At 45.9% G+C, this 18,915-nt stretch overlaps 3 protein-coding genes across 10 annotated transcripts in view; all 3 read left to right on the top strand.

The window, feature by feature from the left end:
• Positions 1-18,915, top strand: part of RPS6KA5 (ribosomal protein S6 kinase A5) — a 669,794-nt gene that overhangs the window by 355,769 nt on the left and 295,110 nt on the right. The window lies entirely within an intron of this gene.
• The window catches only part of TTC7B (tetratricopeptide repeat domain 7B), a 330,755-nt gene that overhangs the window by 170,273 nt on the left and 141,567 nt on the right, over positions 1-18,915 (top strand). For all 8 annotated transcript variants that reach the window (XM_050953235.1, XM_050953234.1, XM_050953237.1 and 5 more), the window contains 3 exons: positions 554-658; positions 2,467-2,584; positions 3,100-3,157. In XM_050953235.1, coding sequence (XP_050809192.1) covers positions 554-658; positions 2,467-2,584; positions 3,100-3,157 — 281 coding nt within the window. The remainder of the gene's footprint in view (positions 1-553; positions 659-2,466; positions 2,585-3,099; positions 3,158-18,915) is intronic.
• Positions 14,200-18,915, top strand: part of LOC127052409 (uncharacterized) — a 179,864-nt gene continuing 175,148 nt past the window's right edge. The window contains exon 1 of the mRNA XM_050956006.1: positions 14,200-14,490. The gene's annotated coding sequence lies outside the window, so the exon portion shown is untranslated. The remainder of the gene's footprint in view (positions 14,491-18,915) is intronic.

Raw genomic sequence — 18,915 nt, 5'->3', positions numbered from 1 at the left:
GGCAGAGGTGCGGCCATTGGGCTCCATGCACTGCCCCGCCCCAAGCACCCGCTCTACAGCTCCCATTGGGTGGGAACCATGGCCAGTGGGAGCTGCGGGGGCGGTGCGCCTCCACCTAGGAACATATTGCCGCTTTCAGGGAGTTCCCCCAAGATAACCACCGCCCAGAGCCGTCACCTCCTCCTGCACCCCAACCCGCTGCCTCAGCCTTAGTCATGCCCCTATTCTGTGGGAGGGATCAGAAGTGGAATGCTATAGACCAAAGGTGAGCCCTTATCTCCCCTGGTAGGGCAGTTTTCTAGCTCTTCTGCACCACTGGAGTGATATGCAGAGCTGGCATTTACATCCAGCATGATTGACTATACAGTGTATAAAGTCTTATATCTGATCTGTACAGATGCTTATGGCGGATTGTTAAAATAAAAATAAATTAATAGTGGTTCCTTCAGCTAGTACAACAGAAACTAGAAAATGTAGCTTGGGGGTCTTGCAGTAGTGAGATGCTGGACTTGTGCTTTTAGAGTTTTACAGTGAAAAATACATTTTTATACAGTCTGCTCAAGCTGTCAAAGTCCTGAAGGAGTGTATACGTTTGAAACCAGATGATGCTACTATTCCACTTCTTGCCGCAAAGCTATGCATGGGATCTCTTCACTGGGTAAGTTTATATTAGCAGTCAGATCAGCAAGAACTGAGAATTTCAGAATGTGACAAATCCTTGGTTATGGACTTCTAAAATATGGTAAACACACTGACAGCATGCAGTAGAATATTGATTAAAATCCAGCACAGGAATATTTTCTATAGGATTGCAGTTGATCAGTACTGTTTATCAATGTCTTTATATCTCCATGGTTTAAAAATATTCAGGAACAGTTATTGTCATTAAAGTCAACATTTAACTAAAGTTAGCACACCTTGATATCTGGTGGTATAAGCAATTACTAATATGTTTCAGACACTAAGGGGTGGTAACTGTTAAATTCTGACTTTTTAATAAATGACAGCCACTTTAGCACAAAACTTATTCACTTATATAGGAGCAGAATTTTTTGCATACAGTTTTCAGAGAGAGGTAATTGTCCACACAGCACATGGCTTGCTTTAATGGTTATATGGTTCAGAGATTAGTCACTTATTTTAGCTTTAAGAGTAAATAATTGGAGGGAGGAGTTGACAGCATTTCATTTTATTAATTATTCAGACATCCCAAGATCAGAAGATAAAATTTCCTCTTGAAAGAATTTCATAGTAACATTTCTGTTGATGTTAGGTTTTGGAAAATCTCACTTTTTTTTTTTATACAACCTAAATTTGGGACCATATTTAACTTGAAAGTGTTATTTAATAGTAAAATACATTATTAGATCTCTTGAAATAGATATCTCTCTCCAGACATTGATTTAATAAAAAGAATAATTTGGCGTTCATGATGGTTATTGTATGAGTTGCAAGGTGGGCCTGTAGCTTCCAGAGGAAATGTTGGGAGGAAGATGTGCACTTTTTGTAATATTTATGATTATATTTAATTTGTTTTGAATGTATAGTGCCACAGAGGCAAGGCAGTGCTTTATAAATATTGCTTTTGTTTAGTTCAAGTAGAAATGAGAAAATGGTTTAGTAGCAGGGATATGACTTGTTAAGTTGCTGAAAACATAGTATTACTTGATTGCTAATAGTGGTCTGAGTTCTGTAAATTTTCCTGCATAGGTGAATCCTGCATGGAGCAGCTTGCTGTATTGGGCATGTAGGTTTCAGATTCATTTCTAGTAAATTCATGTTGTTTTTTCTTTGTAGTTTGTAGTCTAACTACTTGACAACGCAAAGTGTAGGAGAGGGAGGGATGTATGAATGTGTAGACAGGCCTGGATCTTAGAAGGAGCTCTGCATTAGCAAATGCAAATCAATGTGTGTGCGTGTGATGAAGAGATCTGCCATGCGGAATCAGGGTCTTAGTTTCTGCAGTTATTAGTGGGGTGTCTCACAGAGAAATAAGTCAGCAGGAAAACTAATTTTTTTTATTGGGAAGTGTGACTGTAAGGCAGTAGAGGTTGGCAGGTGGGGTTCAGGGACAGGTACTGGATCTGAAAATAGATTTTAAATCCTTTTTTTGTTTAACAGACTAAATTTCAAGTTCACTTGTATCCTTTCAGTGCTAGTTCCCATTTCACCATAGAAATGGGTGTCTCGGTCTTGTGTAAGAGCTATATTCTTTGTTGTGGAGTTAACAGGAAAACTAAATGTAGGCGGAAAAGGACAGGAGGGTGCTTAAAAGAAATGGTAATGGTTGACATTATTTGTTAAACTGACCTAATGTATATTGGATCCATGATCTGTACACTTCTTTCTAATTTTAGACTCACTATAACAGATTTTGGCTTGCTTTATATTTATGGTTTTGTGTCTGGAGTTTTCAAAAGCAAAAATCTTACAAAGACTTATGTTCATCTTTTGTAATATTTTCAGTTGGAAGAAGCGGAAAGATTTGCCAAGACAGTTGTTGATGTTGGTGACAAAACGTCGGAGTTCAAAGCAAAAGGCTATTTAGCATTGGGACTAACTTACAGCCTGCAAGCCACTGATGGTAAGAAAAGATTACACACATTGGGTATGTCTACACTGCAGCTGGAGTGTGTATCCCAGCATGGGTAAACAGATGTGTTTGCTTTGCTCAAGCTAGCACTCTAAAGATAGCAGTTTAGCAAAATAGCAGAGAAGGCAGCAGCTCAGGCTAGCTGCCCAAGCACAAACCTGCCCAGACACCCTTGCTACGCATTCAGACAGTTGGCCACCTATGCTACTCTGGTTACACTGCTAATTTTAGTGCACTAGCTCGAGCAAAGCTAATGTGTGTGTCTGTCTGCCCATGCTGGGGAGCATGCTCCCACCAGCAGTTTAGACATACCCATAGAGTTAGAAAATACCAGTCATATAATGGAAAAACCTCAGACACACCAGCCTCTAAAAGAAAATGTGTTGTACGTTTTTTGCATCATTTTTGTCATAATAGTCTGTGAAGGTATTAATCTTTGTTCAGTAAGCATGTGCAAGCAAATCTTTGACTCTTAAATATTGCTGATCAAATATATCCTTTTTTAGCATCTTTGCGAGGGATGCAAGAGGTCCTGCAGAGAAAGGCTCTTCTTGCATTTCAGAGGTGAGTGGGTGTTAATCTTTTCATTTCATTCAGCTGTACATAATGAAAAACCTTGTTATATGTGGTTTTAAAAAAAGATATCTATGAAGATTATATAATGAGGATTTTACCTCTGGGAGTCTGGTTTCATGGGTACAGAACATATTTCATTAACATTCACTTCATCAGTTTCTGCCAGGCAAATCTGAACAGATTCCGAAAAATTTCCTCTTATTTCATTATTAGAGATATTTTTGTTGCCATCTACCAGAGACTATTGTTCACCTAACAGCGCTTTAAAGAAATATTCTCTCTTTCTGATGTGTTAAAGAAAAAAAAGGGGGGAGAAATAGAGTCTTAAGGTCACTGTTGAATCAAGTAAAAACATTTTTGTAGTGATTGTCATTGATCAAAGTGTACACCAAGATTTTTGCAATCGTATATGCATACTTTTAGAGTGATATGCGATATAGTTTCTTTGTGCATTTGAGTGAACGGATTTTATCATTGCAAAAGATGCTGGATTGCTAGATCTGGAGAATGAAGTCCTCTGTAGCCACAGAACAGTCACAGCGCAGGCACTGACAGTGCAAATCACGCATGCACATATCCCCAAATCTTGACCCAGGAGCAGAACTGTTTGGAAGAGGAAAGGGGGAGCAAAAAGGTGTCAGTTTGTACATGAATCAAAGATTATAAATATAGAAAGAAGTTTAAATAGTAGAAGTGCCACAGTGTCTACACTTGATTCTTCCTAATGTATATACTCTTGCATAAGCCCACTTGGGTTATATAAAAGTCAAAAGGCTTTTGCAGGTTTTTTTCCTATTAAATACGGGGGTCATTGACTTATATCTGAGTCACTTTCACAAGAATATGTAGGGTTTTGTTTAATGTGGTGGCATTAGATTGGAGAGGAGTAGAGGAAAAATGAACATGTATGATACTGTGATGGTGTGACAGTTGTCATCTTGTCTGACATACTGGAATTGAACTGTGGACGTTCAGAGCAAAAGCATGAACGTCTATGGCTTGAGCTAAAGAGCCATGGCTCCCTATCTGAGGTCTGTAACAACTAATGTCCTACGTGGGTCAGCACAGAGGGGGACCTGTAGCACTCACTTATCAGTGAGTTACAATAGTTGTTGCAGTCTGTAACTGTCTTGAGACTTTTTTAAGTCCTTAGAACACTGAGGATTCATAAATTCCGAGGCCACAAGGGACCAATGTAATCATATAGTCTGACCTCCTGAATAACACAGGCCACAGATCTTCAGAATAATTTGTATGAACTAAAGCATATTTTTTAGGAAAACATCCAATCTTGATCTAAAAATTGCCAGTGAGGAAGATTCCACCACTATCCTTTGTAAACTGTTCCAATGATTAATTACCTCACTGTTGAATATGTATCCCTTATTTGCAGTCTGAATTTGTCTTGCAGCCACTAGGTCTTGTGATATCTTTGTCTGCTAGATTGAAGATCCCATTATCAAATATTTATTGTGCTTTGCACGATGGTCCCTATTATATTCCACAGAGGGTTACGTATGCGCCCAGAGTCGAAGAATTTGAAAGTAGTATCCATTGGCCTGCGTATGCGCCCTGACTCACCTTGGATGGCGGGGCGGGCTGACCGTATCTCCAGTTTCTTCTCACAGATGCATGGTCTGAGTCAGAACCTTCAGTATCCTTTCTGACGCACTTCTAAAAATATAGCAGTATACAGTTTTAGCAATTTTAACTGTAGTTTTATTAGTTTTGTTTCTTTCCTGGTTTTAGTAGTTGCTAGTTTTAACAGTTAATTTAGAGTAGACTTCAGGGATTTTCCCCATTCGAGCACCCCCTGGCACCATGCAAGTACCGGGCTATGCCCAGAACTCCAGGCTTCAAATTCTGCACCTCTTGCCATGATCTATCTCAGTCAGTGACAACCACCAATGCTGCTTCTGCTGCCTAGGAGAATCTCACATCGTGGCTAGATACAGTATTTGCCATGCCTTCCCCAGCTGCAACCAAGAAAGCTGAGGACTTCGTCTCCGGAAGTATCTCAGAGATGACTGAGAGACTGCATTCAGACCATGCTGGAGAACCTGGTGTATATCGACCTGATTCAATGAGGAGTGCGCCTCTCACTGCTTCATCCGACTCCGGTGCCAGCGGAACCACTCCCACAGACCCCATGATGAGGCCTAGTTGGGAGATTAGGAATTATTCCCATAAGCATGGGACTAAGTCTTCCTCCCAGTCCAAGAATCTGGACATTCCGTCCACCAGCTGAGCCCAAGGGGACAGAGCACATTCCAAGTCCCACAAGCATGGGAAGAAGACTCATGAACAGTGGGATACAGTGGTCCCAGGTGACGAACCCTTTCCCATACTGGAAAAGACCTCAGTGCCAGTACTGACAACTGGGAAAGAGAGAGTGTCCCTCACAACACAGAGATTTGGATCCACAGCTACATCCAAGACATTTTCATCTTGCCAGATCCAGAGTCTTCTCCATCAGGACCCTCTACTTCCGGAGAAATCATATTCCCACTATGGGATGTGCCTGTAGTATGGGGGGTCTCATCCTCCTTGCATGTGCTATACACCATTACATTGGCTCCAGCGATACCACCATTCGAACCAGAGTCCGCCTTTTTCTCTTCCAGTGATTCAGAACTGGGAGAAGAACTGCCTCTACCATACAGTTCTTATGCACCATCATGGAGACTAGCATGCTTTTGGGAACAACTACCTTCTTATCCTCCCCAGCACCACTGAGGATCCCTGCAAGCTTTTATTAATCCAGCCTATTGGCCATATTGGGAACCGTAGGCACAGTATCCTCCTTCAGACCCCACCCAATCTGCAAGAAAGTCGCCATCAAGCAGGCCCACAGATCCAACAGCAGAGGGAGAATTTTATACCCTGGTCATAGTGGTTCTGCCAGAACTGACTAGATTCCCATCCTCCAAACCTCCAGATAAGGCTTTGACTACATCATCCTCTTCCCTACCAGATAACTTCAGATGATTCCAATAGCTTTTACGGAGAGTTGCGGAGGAACTTCAAATCCCATTGGAAGAGTTCAAGGCTCCCAGAATAAGCTTCTGGACATTCTTCACATGTCAAGACTGGTGAGAACAGCACTACAAATCAATGAAGCCATACTGGAGTCAGCCAGGACAGTGTGGCACACCTCTGCCACATATATGGGCAGCCCCAAAGGAGCAGAGAGACGCTACTACATCCTGGCCAAAGGATCAGAATTCCTCTTTTCCCACCCAGCTCCTAACTCTTTGGTAGTTCATGCTGCTGGAGAGAGGGCTAAGCACCAACATCCTTGATCTACACCCGCAGACAAGAAAGGGAAGTGGCTAAATCTTTTGGGGAGGAAAGTCTTCTCTTACAATTATCAAGCATTATTGGCCAAGGATGATTTCCTGAATTACACTAGAGAAGAAGAATTTTCTAAGACCCTCCCACAAAAAGATCATGTCAGTTTTCAGGCACCCATCAAGGAATGGAAACTCATAGGCAGAACTGACCTTCAGTCTGCAATAGATGCAGCTGATACGGCTATGGCTATCATGATATGTAAGGAGTACTGGCTTCATGCTTTTGGGTTTTCCTAGGGAGGTCCAGAACACCATTGAGGACCTCCCTTTTGACGAATCCCATCTCTTCAACCAGAAGACAGTGAGTCACTGCATATACTGAAAGACCCCAGGCCTGTCCTTTGCTTGTTGGACACCTGCATTCCTGCCCTGAAATGAAAGTTCCATCATCTAACCAATGGTACAGGTCTTCTCAATTCTATCATCAGAGACCTTATGAACCCCCACATAAATTACAAAAGATTCAGCTGTCTTGCTTCCCTGGGTTCCTCCCCGGCTCCCTCCTCCCCCCAGGTTTCAGCCTCTCAGGCCCAACTGCAAGCCAAGAGGTATTTCTGATGCAAGTCTGAGTGCCACCAACCACTCAGCCTAACACTTTTCCATGCCTAGAGTGCGATAACAATGGACAGATGGGTGCTGAATGTCATCCATCATGGCTGTATGATTGAGTTTGTAACACTACCTCCTCCAAAACCCCCATCCCCCTTTGGGGACCACTCTCACAACAATATCCTTGCCCAAAAGGGAAACTCCTAATTATAATGGGGAACGATAGAATGTGTTCCTCTAGAATATCAAGGAACAGGATTCTACTCAACATAATCCATGAAAAAAGGGGATTGGAGACCGATTCTTGATCTCTGGCATCCCAGTTGCTTCATCTGCAAACTCAAGTTTTGCATGATCACGTTGGCAGCAATAATTCCATCCTTGGAGAATGGCATGTGGCTCACTGCTCTCATTATGAGGGATGCTTACTTTCCACATTGATATTCACCCGCCCACAGACTTTTTCTCAGATTTACAGTCGGCGCCAACCATTTCCAATACAGCGTGCTTCCCTTCGGGATAGCATTATGGTCTACTTGTTTTTCCATACCTCAGCGACTGGCTCCTAGCTACCAGGTCCCAATAGGAAGCCCATGCCTGGACTTTTGTGTTACACATCTCTCTATTAGCATCAACATTGAGAAGTGAATCCTCAACCCCATGCAATCACTGGACTTAATCAGGGATACCATAAACTCAATCATGGCATGAGCATGCCTTCCCACAGACAAGTTTCAGGCAATAAATGTTGTCATAGCTCATATCACAAATAATCCTTCTGTACCAGCCAGGACTTATCTGTCACTTCTTGGCCACATGGCTTCATGCACCTATGTGACCCCCTTCATGAGACTTCACCTCCACTGCCTTCAGGCATAGTCAGTCCTTGTACTCCCCAGTCCATCATTCCGTGGACCTCAGGCTGACAGTCCTGGCCATGGTACTGTCCACCCTGCTATGGTGGACAAACCCACATCACATACATATGGGAGTCCCCTTCCTTCCCTCCTCCCCAGACAGAAATGTCTTCACTGAAGCATCCTTGTTGGGCTGGGGAGCCCATATAGACAACTAAGACACAACGGTCATGGATACCTCAAGAATCCAGGATGCGCATCCATATCCTGGAACTTGGAGCAGTAAGGAAAACATGTGAATACTTTCTTTTGCTCATTCTCTCTGGAATCTCAATCTCTGGCATTGATGTATCATCCATCAGATCATTCTAACTGCAGCCTACCTTCCGGGGACACAGACTGTACTCATGGACTCACTCAGCAGATGCTTTGTGATCAACCATGAGTGGGAACTTCAAGAGACAGTGCTACACAACATCTTCACGCAGTGGGGAACCTCAGCTAGATAACTATTCAATTCTCAGACAAACAGAAAGTGCGCCTCAGCTTCCACTCCCAGGGCAACGTTCTCCTACTTTCCTGGTTGGACCAACTCAACTATGCCTTTTCTCGACTACTGCTCCTGCTTTGCATGCTGCACAAGATCCAACAAGACAAGATGACTGTCTTCTCATCGGCTCCTCTGGCCAAGACAGTTCTGGATCCCCAATCTCCTGCACATGTCATCCGGCCCACCAGTTTCCATCCTGAACTTTCCTGATCCTCTGACCCGGTACAGTGGCAAGATCAAGCATCACAATTCACATATACTCCACCTCAGGGTGTGGTATTTGGATGAGAATCTAGTCTAGAGCAGACATGTGCTTTGGCTGTACAAGACATTCCCTCTAATAGCAGAAAAGATTTCACTAGACAGTGTTATCGGACTAAGTGTTTTTTATCTTGGGCACAGCATAAAGAAGGGGTTTTACCAGAAGCAGCAGGAATTCCCCTCATCCTAGACTACAATTTATCCTTAAAGTCATTGGGTTGTGCCTTCAGTGCTTTTGCGAGTCCACCTGGTGGCAATCAGCCCATTCCTTCCTCCTGTGGAAGACCTCTGTTCTTTTTTGAGTAGTGTCCCTACTGTGGGTGCTCCACTGCAGGTGCACTTGCATCCTTGCATTGCTGATTGGAGAACTTTGGTAGCAGTGTCCATTCGACCTGCACATGTGCTGTGCCCACTTTTGTGTCCCACCACAAGGCTAACCAGCATGCTGGGATGAACCCCTCTCGATGGAGAGGGAGCTGCTAGTAGTCCATTTGTAATCATTATCTTTAGTCTTTATTAGTATTTTTAATAGCTAGTTCATCTCCTTCCTTCTTAGTTGTAGATTGTCTTTATTTTCACTTTTAAAAACAAAACAAAAACCCAAAAACCTTAATGTTCCCCCTTTGTTGGGGAACCCTTTCCGCAGCAGGGTATGCCCAGCTCACTGGGCTTCAAGAAGTGCCTCTCATGTAAAGAGGCCATCCCTGTGGCAGATTAACATTATTGCTGCATATTCTGCCTCAGGGAAGGCCATGTTCCTCAGAAGTGTGGTCTCTGTCAACAGCTTAAACCCAGGTCACGGAAGGATAGGGAGCTGTACAGGGTGCACTTTTCCCACATTAGTCAAGAAGGGGCTAACCCCACACTCTGGACAGAGGAAGCCCTGTCCCCTTGACCCTGCTGGACATGCTCCAACTGGAACACCAGTATAAAAGGAAGCAACTCAACTCAGTCTGGGCTGACTGCCGAGGAGGGATGACGGACCTTGCAGGCTCCAGCCTGGGAGACGTGTGTGGAAGGCCCAGGACACGAAAGCCCAAAGTGCTGAGACACAAGAGGATTCCCACGTACATACTGATGCCCATTGAAGGTTGGAGCTGTTGGGAGCTACACAGGCCAAGGAACCCAGAGACCCTGAAGACACCCAGACCACTGCATCAGGAGACAGGGTAGGAAGTAGCCCAGGGGACACTAGCCATTGTGCTTGGTGTTGTCAGCGTGTTTCGGTCAGATTCCTGCTGACTCTTTGATCAGATCTCTGTACTCGCCACTGCCAGGGCTTTGGGCTGGGATCTGGTGGAGTACAGATGGCCTGGGTCCCCTTACCTCAGCTGCTGCCCACCCCCTGAGCTGGTCACTATGTCTCTCAGCCATGCGGAGGAGGGCAACCATGTTAACTCTGGCTACTGGACCATTCTGCCCTAGGGAAAGGGCAGCCTTGTTGACTTGCTTCATGAGGCCCTACCGCCCCTAGGAAGAGGGCACGCATATTAACTTTGGCCACCAGTCCGCCTAGCCCTGTGAGGAAGGGTGACCAGATAGACTTTGGCCATTAGGCCATACTGACCTGAGGATAAGAATGGTCAAGCGGACTTAACCATGGGGCTACAACACCCTTGCCCTGCCCCAAAGGGGGACAGGGGGTGCACTTGTCCCCATGACAGGAACTGAGACAGAAAATCATACTGATGGAGGCAGCCCTTCAGCCTTCCCCAGATCTGCGCCAAGAATCACCGAGAAGGCACAGATCTTCCCTATGGCCCTCAACATACAGGGACTATGAATCGAAGAAAACAGCCGCGAACGTCTCAGGTAAAGCATCTAAAAGAAAGAGCTGAGAGTCCCCAGAAGGAACCCCGAGCTAGCAGAAGTTCACCAGCATACTTGGTATCATCGGTACTGAAACAGTCCGAGCATCATAAACATAGCTCACGAGGGTCTGGAATGGCAGGTACGATGATATGCCTAAAAACCTGATAGACCCAGGGACCGAGCCAACAATACCAGAGAATAAGGACAGGAGCAGGGAGCACTGTGTTAAGAAGGTGCTGGTGGTACAAGCTTTACGTTCAGCACCATCAACTGTGAGCCACCCAGGACCAGAGCGCTTGGTACAGGTGAAATCTGAGACTCCCTTTGTATTGGCATCAGCAGTGGGTTGGTCTGCACAACAGAAGTTGTAGCACTGAAGAGAACTTAAGTTATCTGATATACCAGAGTCTTCCCTTCTTGGCACTAGGGCTCTGGTACCAAGTCTTCTCCAGTCATGGGAGTCTTCTCTGGCGCCTTGCCATGCACTTTCATTTTCTAGTGGTGACTCAGACAGTGAGCCAGAGGAGGTCATCTCTCACCACTCCTCTCATGCTCCCTATGGTGCCTGTTTATCAAGGGGCTCCTCAGTCATACCCTCAACCTCCTCCAATACTATGGTACAGCCAGCCATTGGCACGATCATGCGGAACTATCCCACCACCCCAATGGCCCTGTTGGGATCCCTGGGTAACATATAGACCTCACACCTCTTGGGCTTCCAGCTTGACTCACCATGAAGTCCCTGAGACATTCTCCCTCAGCCACAGCATCCAGAACTGCCGAGCCCCCGGAGGAGATCTTTGGAGGAACGGGAGGGTGGATCTGAGGAGGAAGTTACACTGAGAACCAACATCTCTTCCTCCTCTTCAGGCAAGGGAGTGATGCCCCCTCCATCTTCCTTGCCCAACAATTTCCGGCTTTTCTAGCATTTGGCTAAGAGAGTAGCAAACACCCTACAGATACCCCTGAAGGAGGTAAAAGATCTTGCACTCTTTCTCATTCTCCAGAATAGTCTTCCCCATCAATGAGTCCTTCTGGGCCTGTTCAAGTTATGGCAAACCCCAGCATTGCTGATACCTACTTACAAATGGTCCAATTAAAAAATATTTACATCCCAGCTAGGAAGACGGAATTCCTTTTTCTCCCCCTCCTCTTAATTATGTTGTCATGGATGCAGGAAATTCCCATGGCCACCATCATCAAATGAGATCCTCTATGATATGGATTGGAAACACCTGGAGCTCTTTGGAAGAAAGTCCTACTCCTCAGCCACATTGTAATTTAGAATTGCCAGTTATCAAACATTAACAGCAAAATGTGACTATTTCAATTGTACAAAGCTCAACACTTTTACTGATCAGCTCCCAGAGTCATACCGTGACCAGTTCTGGGCTATTATCCAGGAGGGACTACTAGTTGTCAAAACAGCACTCCAGTCAGCGCTCATTGCAAATGATAAAGCAGCCCTGTCCATCTCCACTGCAGCCGTTATGCGAAGAGCCTTTTGGCTTCCCTAAGGAAGTGCAGATGACTGTAGAAGACCTTCCCTTCAAAGGCACCAAACTGTTTGCTAAAAAGCCTGACTCATTCTTCTGGACCATTAAAGATTCCAGGGCGACTCTCTGCTCATTAGGGATCTATACTCTTGGACAAAAGAGAAAGTTTAGTCCGCAACCTCAACATAAATACTGTACTTTGGAGTTCCCAACCCAGCGTTTCTACAGGCCTCAGAGAAAGAAATCCAGATTCTCCATACATAAGCCATCAGTTCCAGAGCCTTCCATGTTGCAACCATCTACCTCAAAACATCAGTTTTGATGTGTTGATTAAGGGGTCAACAGACCAATCCCCTCAACTGCTGCAGCTGACCAGCACATCGCATCCCTTTGATTACCAGCTTGCTCCATTCCGCAGCATCTGGGAACACATAACATCAAGACCAATGGGTCCTGGAAATCATCTGCAACGTGTACTCTATTCACTTTGCCCCTTCCCCAAACACCAATCTCTCTTCAGGAACCCTTTTCACAAGAGTTTACTACAACAGGAAATAGATCTCCTCTTCCAGTTAGGAGCTGTAGACCCAGTACCTCAACATCTGCAAGGGGGCAAATGTTTTTAGTCTCATCATTTCCTGGTACCCAAGAAGAAGGGAGATTGGAGACCCATGCTAGACCTCATGGCTCTGAACAAATTTGTCAAAGCTCAGAAATTCAGTATGGTCATACTAGCAGCGATTTCCACATATCTATCCTACCTTCACACAGACTATTTCTCAGATTTACCCTGGGCCAGGACCACTACCAATACAAAGTACTCTCCTTTGGTTTCTCATCAGCTCCAACAGTATTCTCCAAGGTCCTCTCCATAGTGGTGCCTTACCTGTGCTTACAGGAAATCATGATCTACCCCTACCTGGATGATTGTTTCTTCAGAGGCCACTCATTCAACGAGGCCCAGTGGGTTATCAAAACCACAGTAGACTTATTCACAGAACAGATCAACATCCAAAAATCAACCTTCACCCCTGTACAGCACCTAGAGTTCGGCCTGGTTACAGGCCAACGCGCTCTGCCTCAGCACAGGTTCTGCACCTTGGCCACACTCTAAGGGTATGTCTACACTACAGAATTACTCCGATTTTACAGAATTTGATTTTTGGCAACAGATTGTATAAAGTCGAGTGCATGCATCCACACTAAGCACATTAATCGGCAGTGTGCGTCCCTAGTGCCGAGGCTAGCGTCAACTTCCAGAGTGTTGCACTGTGAGTAGCTATCCCATAGTTCCTTCAGTCTCCACTGCCCATTGGAATTCTGGGTTGAGATCCCAATTCTAGATGGCGCAAAAAAACATTGTCGCAGGCGGTCCTGGGTACATGTCGTCAGGCGCCCCTCTTCCTCCCTCCATGAAAGAAACGACAGACAATTGTTTTGCTCCTTTTTTTCCTGGGTTACCTGTGGAGACACCATACCATGGCAAGCATGGAGCTCGCTCAGCTGATCGTCACCCTATGTCTCCTGGGTGCTGGCAGACTTGGGATTGCATTGCTACACAGCAGCAGTTCATTACCTTTTGGCAGCAGACGGTGTATTACGCCTGGTAGTCGTCATACTCCTGGGTGCTCTTTTAGCTGACCTCGCTGAGGTCGGTCAGGGGCACCTAGACACACACATGGGAGTGACTCAGCCAGGTTATTCCCATCTTCTGCCAAGCACCCAGAAGATGATGATGGCCAGCAGTCGTACTGCACCATCTCCTGGTGAGCACCCAGGAGATGACGAAGGCTAGCAGTCGTAATGCAGCATCTTCTGCCAAGCACCCAGGAGATGACGATGCCTAGCAGTCAATCTGCACTGTCTGCTGCCAGCCTAAGATGTAAAAGATAGATAGAGGATCAAAACAAGAAATAGACCGTATTTGTTTTGTATTCATTTGCCTTCCCGCCCCCCCGTGAAATCATCGGCTTGCAAAACCCAGGGTTTTGAGTTCAATCCTTGAGGGGGCCATTCTGTGTGACAGTTGTTTGTTTCTCCTTGAGGCAAAGCCACCCCTTTTGTTGATTTTAATTCCCTGTAAGCCATGTCGTCAGTCACCCCTCCCCAGAGCAATGGCAGACAATCATTTTGCTCCTTTTTTCAGTGCAAACGCCATACCACAGCAAGCATGGAGCCTGCTCATCTCAACGCAGCAGTCATGAACATTGTAAACACCTCACGCATTATCATACAGTTTATGCAGAACCTGAAAAATCAGGCGAGGGGGAGGTGACAGCAGCACGGTGACAAGAGTGATGAGGACATGGACACAAAATTATCTCAAAGCGCGGGCCCCGGTGCTTTGGAGATCATGGTGTTAATGGGGCAGGTTCATGCCATGGAACGCTGATTCTGGGCCCAGGAAACAAGCACAGACTGGTGGGACCACATAGTGTTGCAGGTGTGGGACAATTCCCAGTGGCTGCGAAACTTTCGCATGCGTAAGGGCACTTTCATGGAACTTTGTGACTTGCTTTCCCCTGCCCTGAAGCACCAGAATACCAAAATGAGAGCAGCCCTCACAGTTCACAAGCGAGTGGCAATAGCCCTGTGGAAGCTTGCAACGCCAGACAGCTACCGATCAGTCAGGAATCAATTTGGAGTGGGCAGATCTACTGTGGGGGCTGCTGTGATGCAAGTAGCCAAAGCAATCACTGAGCTGCTGCTACCAAAGGTAGTGACTCTGGGAAATGTGCAGATCATAGTAGATGGCTTTCCTGCAATGGGATTCCCTAACTGTGGTAGGGTGATAGATGGAACCCATCTCCCTATCTTGCCACCGGACCACCAGGGCAGCCTGTACATAAACTGCAAGGGGTACTTTTCAATGGTGCTGCAAGCAATGGTGGATCACAAGGGACATTTCACCAACATCAATGTGGGATGGCTGGGAAGGGTTCACGACGCTCGCGTCTTCAGGAACGCTAGTCTGTTTAAACAGCTGCAGCAAGGGATTTGCTTCCTAGACCAGAAAATAACCATTGGGAATGTTGACATGCCTATAGTTATCTTTGGGGACCCAGCCTACCCTTTAATGCCATGTCTCATGAAGCCATACACTGGCAGCCTGGACAGCAGTCAGGAGCTGTTCAACTGTAGTCTGAGCAAGTGCAGAATGGTGGTAGAATGTGCATTTGGATTTTTAAAAGGTTACTAGTGCACTTTATTGGCTCGCTCAAACCTCAGCAAAACCAATATTCCCATTGTTATTGCTGCTTGCTGTGTGCTCCACAATCTCTATGAGAGTAAAGGGGAGACGTTTATGGCGGGGTGGGAGGTTGAGGCAAATTACCTGGCCACTGATTACGCGCAGCTGGACACCGGGGCGATTAGAAGAGAACACCAGGAAGCACTGCGCATCAGAGCAGCTTTGAAAACCAGTTTCATGACTGGCCAGGCTACGATGTGACATTTCTGTTTGTTTCTCTTTGATGAAAACCCGCCCCCTTGATTGACTCATTCCCTGTAAGCCACCCACCCTCCCCCCTTCGATCACAGCTTGCTTGCAAAGGAAATAAAGTCTCTATTGTTTAAAAAAATGTATTCTTTATTAATTGATTATAAAAATAGGGAGATAACTGACAAGGTAGCCCGGGTGGAGTGTGGGAGTAGGGAAGGAAAAGGCCACTTCAAAACTTGTTGAATGCAAGCCTTCTGTTGCTTGGGCTGTCCACTGGGCTGGAGTGGTTGGGTGCCCGGAGCCTCCCCTCCCCACCATGTTCTTGGGCATCTGCGTGAGGAGGCTGTGGAACTTGGGGATGGGGGAGGGCGCTTAAACAGGAGCTGCGGCAGCGCTCTGTGATCCGCTGCCGTTCCTGACGCTCCACCAGACGCCGGAGCATGTCCATTTGATCCCACAGTAGCCCCAGCATTGCATCTTGCCTCCTCTGATCTTCCTGCCATCACCTCTCATCTCAGTTGTCCCTCCTGTCCTCACGTTCATCTCTCCTGTCCTCATGGTCATTGGCCGCTTTCCTGTACTGTGATACTGTGTCCTTCCACTCATTCAGATGAGCTCTTTCATTGCAGGTCAACTACATGATCTAAGAGAACATTTCATCATGCGTGTGGTTTTTTTCGCCACCTTATCTGAGAGAGCCCTCGGGACGGAGGAGAAAGGCTTGAAAAATTTGCAGCTACAGGAGGGAAAAAAGGGTGAACAACACTATTCACATTACATAGCACATGTGATTTCAGTACAAGGTCGCATTTTGCATCTTTTATATTGAGTGCGTGCAGCTTTGGTGTTAGAGATCACAGATGCAGGGCCGGGCAACAGAATTCAGCTTGCAGGCGGCCATGTTAAGCCATAGTCTTTTGGCTTCTGCAGCCTTCATAAAAGCAGCTGTTACCATGCAGCAGCAGAAGCCAAAGTAACCCCCCACCCCCAGTCCAATTCTCTGGGATCATCACTTTACCCCTTCCCCCACTGCGTGGCTGGTTCTCTACAGAAACCTTCTGCAAAGGCTGTACCTCCAGGAGAGCTCCATGGAGATGTCCCTGGAGGATTCTGCTCCATCCCCAGACACATTAACAGACTTTTCCATTAGCTGTACTGGCCGTGAATGCATCCCAAGTCCTCAGGGCAAATTAATCATTAAAAAACGCTTGCTTTTAAACCATGTATTATATATACAAAGGTACACTCACCAGAGGTCCCTTCTACGACTTCATGGCCTGGGATACCGCCTTGGGAGGGTTGGAAGAGTATTTCAGTCACAGTGAGAAAAAGATCCTGGCTGTTGGGGAGAACGCTGTGCTGTGTGCTCTCCTGAAGGTTGTCCTCGTCGTCGTCCTCATCTTCCCTGTCAGCAAAATCCTCAGGCATGGCTGAGAGTACCCCCTCCTCGGAATCCATGGTCAGGGGCGGGGTAGTGATGGCGGCCCCCCCTAGAATTGCATGCAGCTCAGCGTAGAAGTGGCATGTCTGCGGCTCTGCCCCGGAGTGTCCGTTTGATTCTTTGATTTTCTCGTACACTTGTCTGAGCTCCTTAACTTCCACGCGGCACTATATTGAGTCCCTGTTGTGGCCTCTCTCCGTAATGCCCTTGGAGATTTTTTCAAATGTTTTGGCATTTGGTCTTTTGGAACGTAGTTCTGATAGCATGGAATTGTCTCCCCATTCAGTGATCAGATCCAGTACCTCCTGTATGGTCCATGCTGGAGCTCTTTTTCAGTTCTTGGACTGCATAGTTACCTGTGCTGATGAGCTCAACTGGCCAAACAGGAAATGAGATTCAAAAGTTTGCGGGGCTTTTCCTGTACACCTGGCCAGTGCATCTGAGTTGAAAGTGCTGTCCAGAGTGGTCACAAAGGTGCACTGTGAGATAGCTCCTGGAGGCCAGTACCATTGAATTGTGTCCACGCTAACCCTAATTCGAACCGGCGATATTGATTTCATCACTAATCCCCTCGTCAGGGAGGAGTACAGTAATTGATTTTAAGAGTCCTTTATGTCGAAATAAGTGGCTTCGTTGTGTGGATGGGTGCAGAGTTAATTCGATTTAACGCTGCTAAATTCAACATAAACACGTAGTGTAGTCCAGGCCATAGAGACACTACAAAACTGCCCTCAAATATCAGCAAGACACTGCTGCCAAATCCTGGGGGATATGGCGGCAGGCACAGCAGTGATACCTCATGCTAGACTTCATATACAGTGCCTCCAGATATGGTTCAACAGAGACAGATTAGACAGATCTCTGTCACTATGAACCAAGGTCAAAAACTCCCTTGACTGGTGGAAAAGTCCAGCCAGTGTTTGCAAGGGGATTCTCTTTCTGCAAACTTCCCTGTCATTACTTCTCACCACCTACACATTCCTCGTAGGATGGGGTGCAAATATAAACAACTTTACAACACAAGGCAAATGGTCATCCATGGAAATATCCCTTCACATCAACCTCTTCGGGGCGATCAGGAATGCCTGGGTCCATTTCCTCCCACTGCTCGAGGGAACACAAGTGTCTTAACAGACAAAATACCATGTATATACTACATAAATTGGCAGGGAGGAGCCAGGTCCCTCTTCCTTTGCGCAGAACCACTAAAGTTGTGGAACTGGTGCATTTCCCACAACATCACATTATCAATGACCTACCTTCCTGGAGTACAAAACTTGATAGAGGACAGTCTCAGTCACAAATTCCCACATGACCACAAGTAAGAGATAAACCCAGCAGTGCTTCATGACCTACTCAGGCCATGGGAGACATCAACCACAGACCTGTTCGTCACTTACCTGAACAAGAAGGTCACACTAGATGATCATAATGGTCCCTTTTAACCTTAAAGTCTATGAGTCTATAAGAAATGTCCATGCTGCTGCTCCAGGCTATAGATAGGGCAACACTCCTTGGGCAACGTTTTCTATGCCTTTCCCCTGTTCCCCTACTGTCAAAAGTCCAGTTAAAGATAAAAAGAGAGAGAGCAAATGTCATACTGATTGCTCCCACATGGCTGAGACAGACTTGGTACTCTTACATGAAACAACTGGCGACATGCCTGCTGAGAAGATACAGGAAGTGTTAATTGCACAGTAGAAAATCCACTCCACTATTGCCCTGCAAAAGTGGTCCAGGTTTCAGGTTTGGTGTAATTCCCAACAAATCTCCCTGACATCCACTACTCTCCCAATGGCCCAAAACTATGTACTGACTCTTTTTAAAAAAATAAATAAATAAATAAAAAATCTGGGCTTTCACTCAAAGTTCACCCAGAAGTTATAGTGACGTTCCATCAACAAGAAGAGGGATAGTGCTCTCACATCCAACCACAAAATGATTCTTTGCTGGAATATTAAACTTTTTTTCCAAACCCAGACATC

This window comes from Gopherus flavomarginatus, chromosome 5 (assembly GCF_025201925.1).
Source record: "Gopherus flavomarginatus isolate rGopFla2 chromosome 5, rGopFla2.mat.asm, whole genome shotgun sequence".
Lineage (NCBI taxonomy): Eukaryota > Metazoa > Chordata > Testudines > Testudinidae > Gopherus > Gopherus flavomarginatus.
This window is presented reverse-complemented; position numbering and strand designations above follow the sequence as displayed.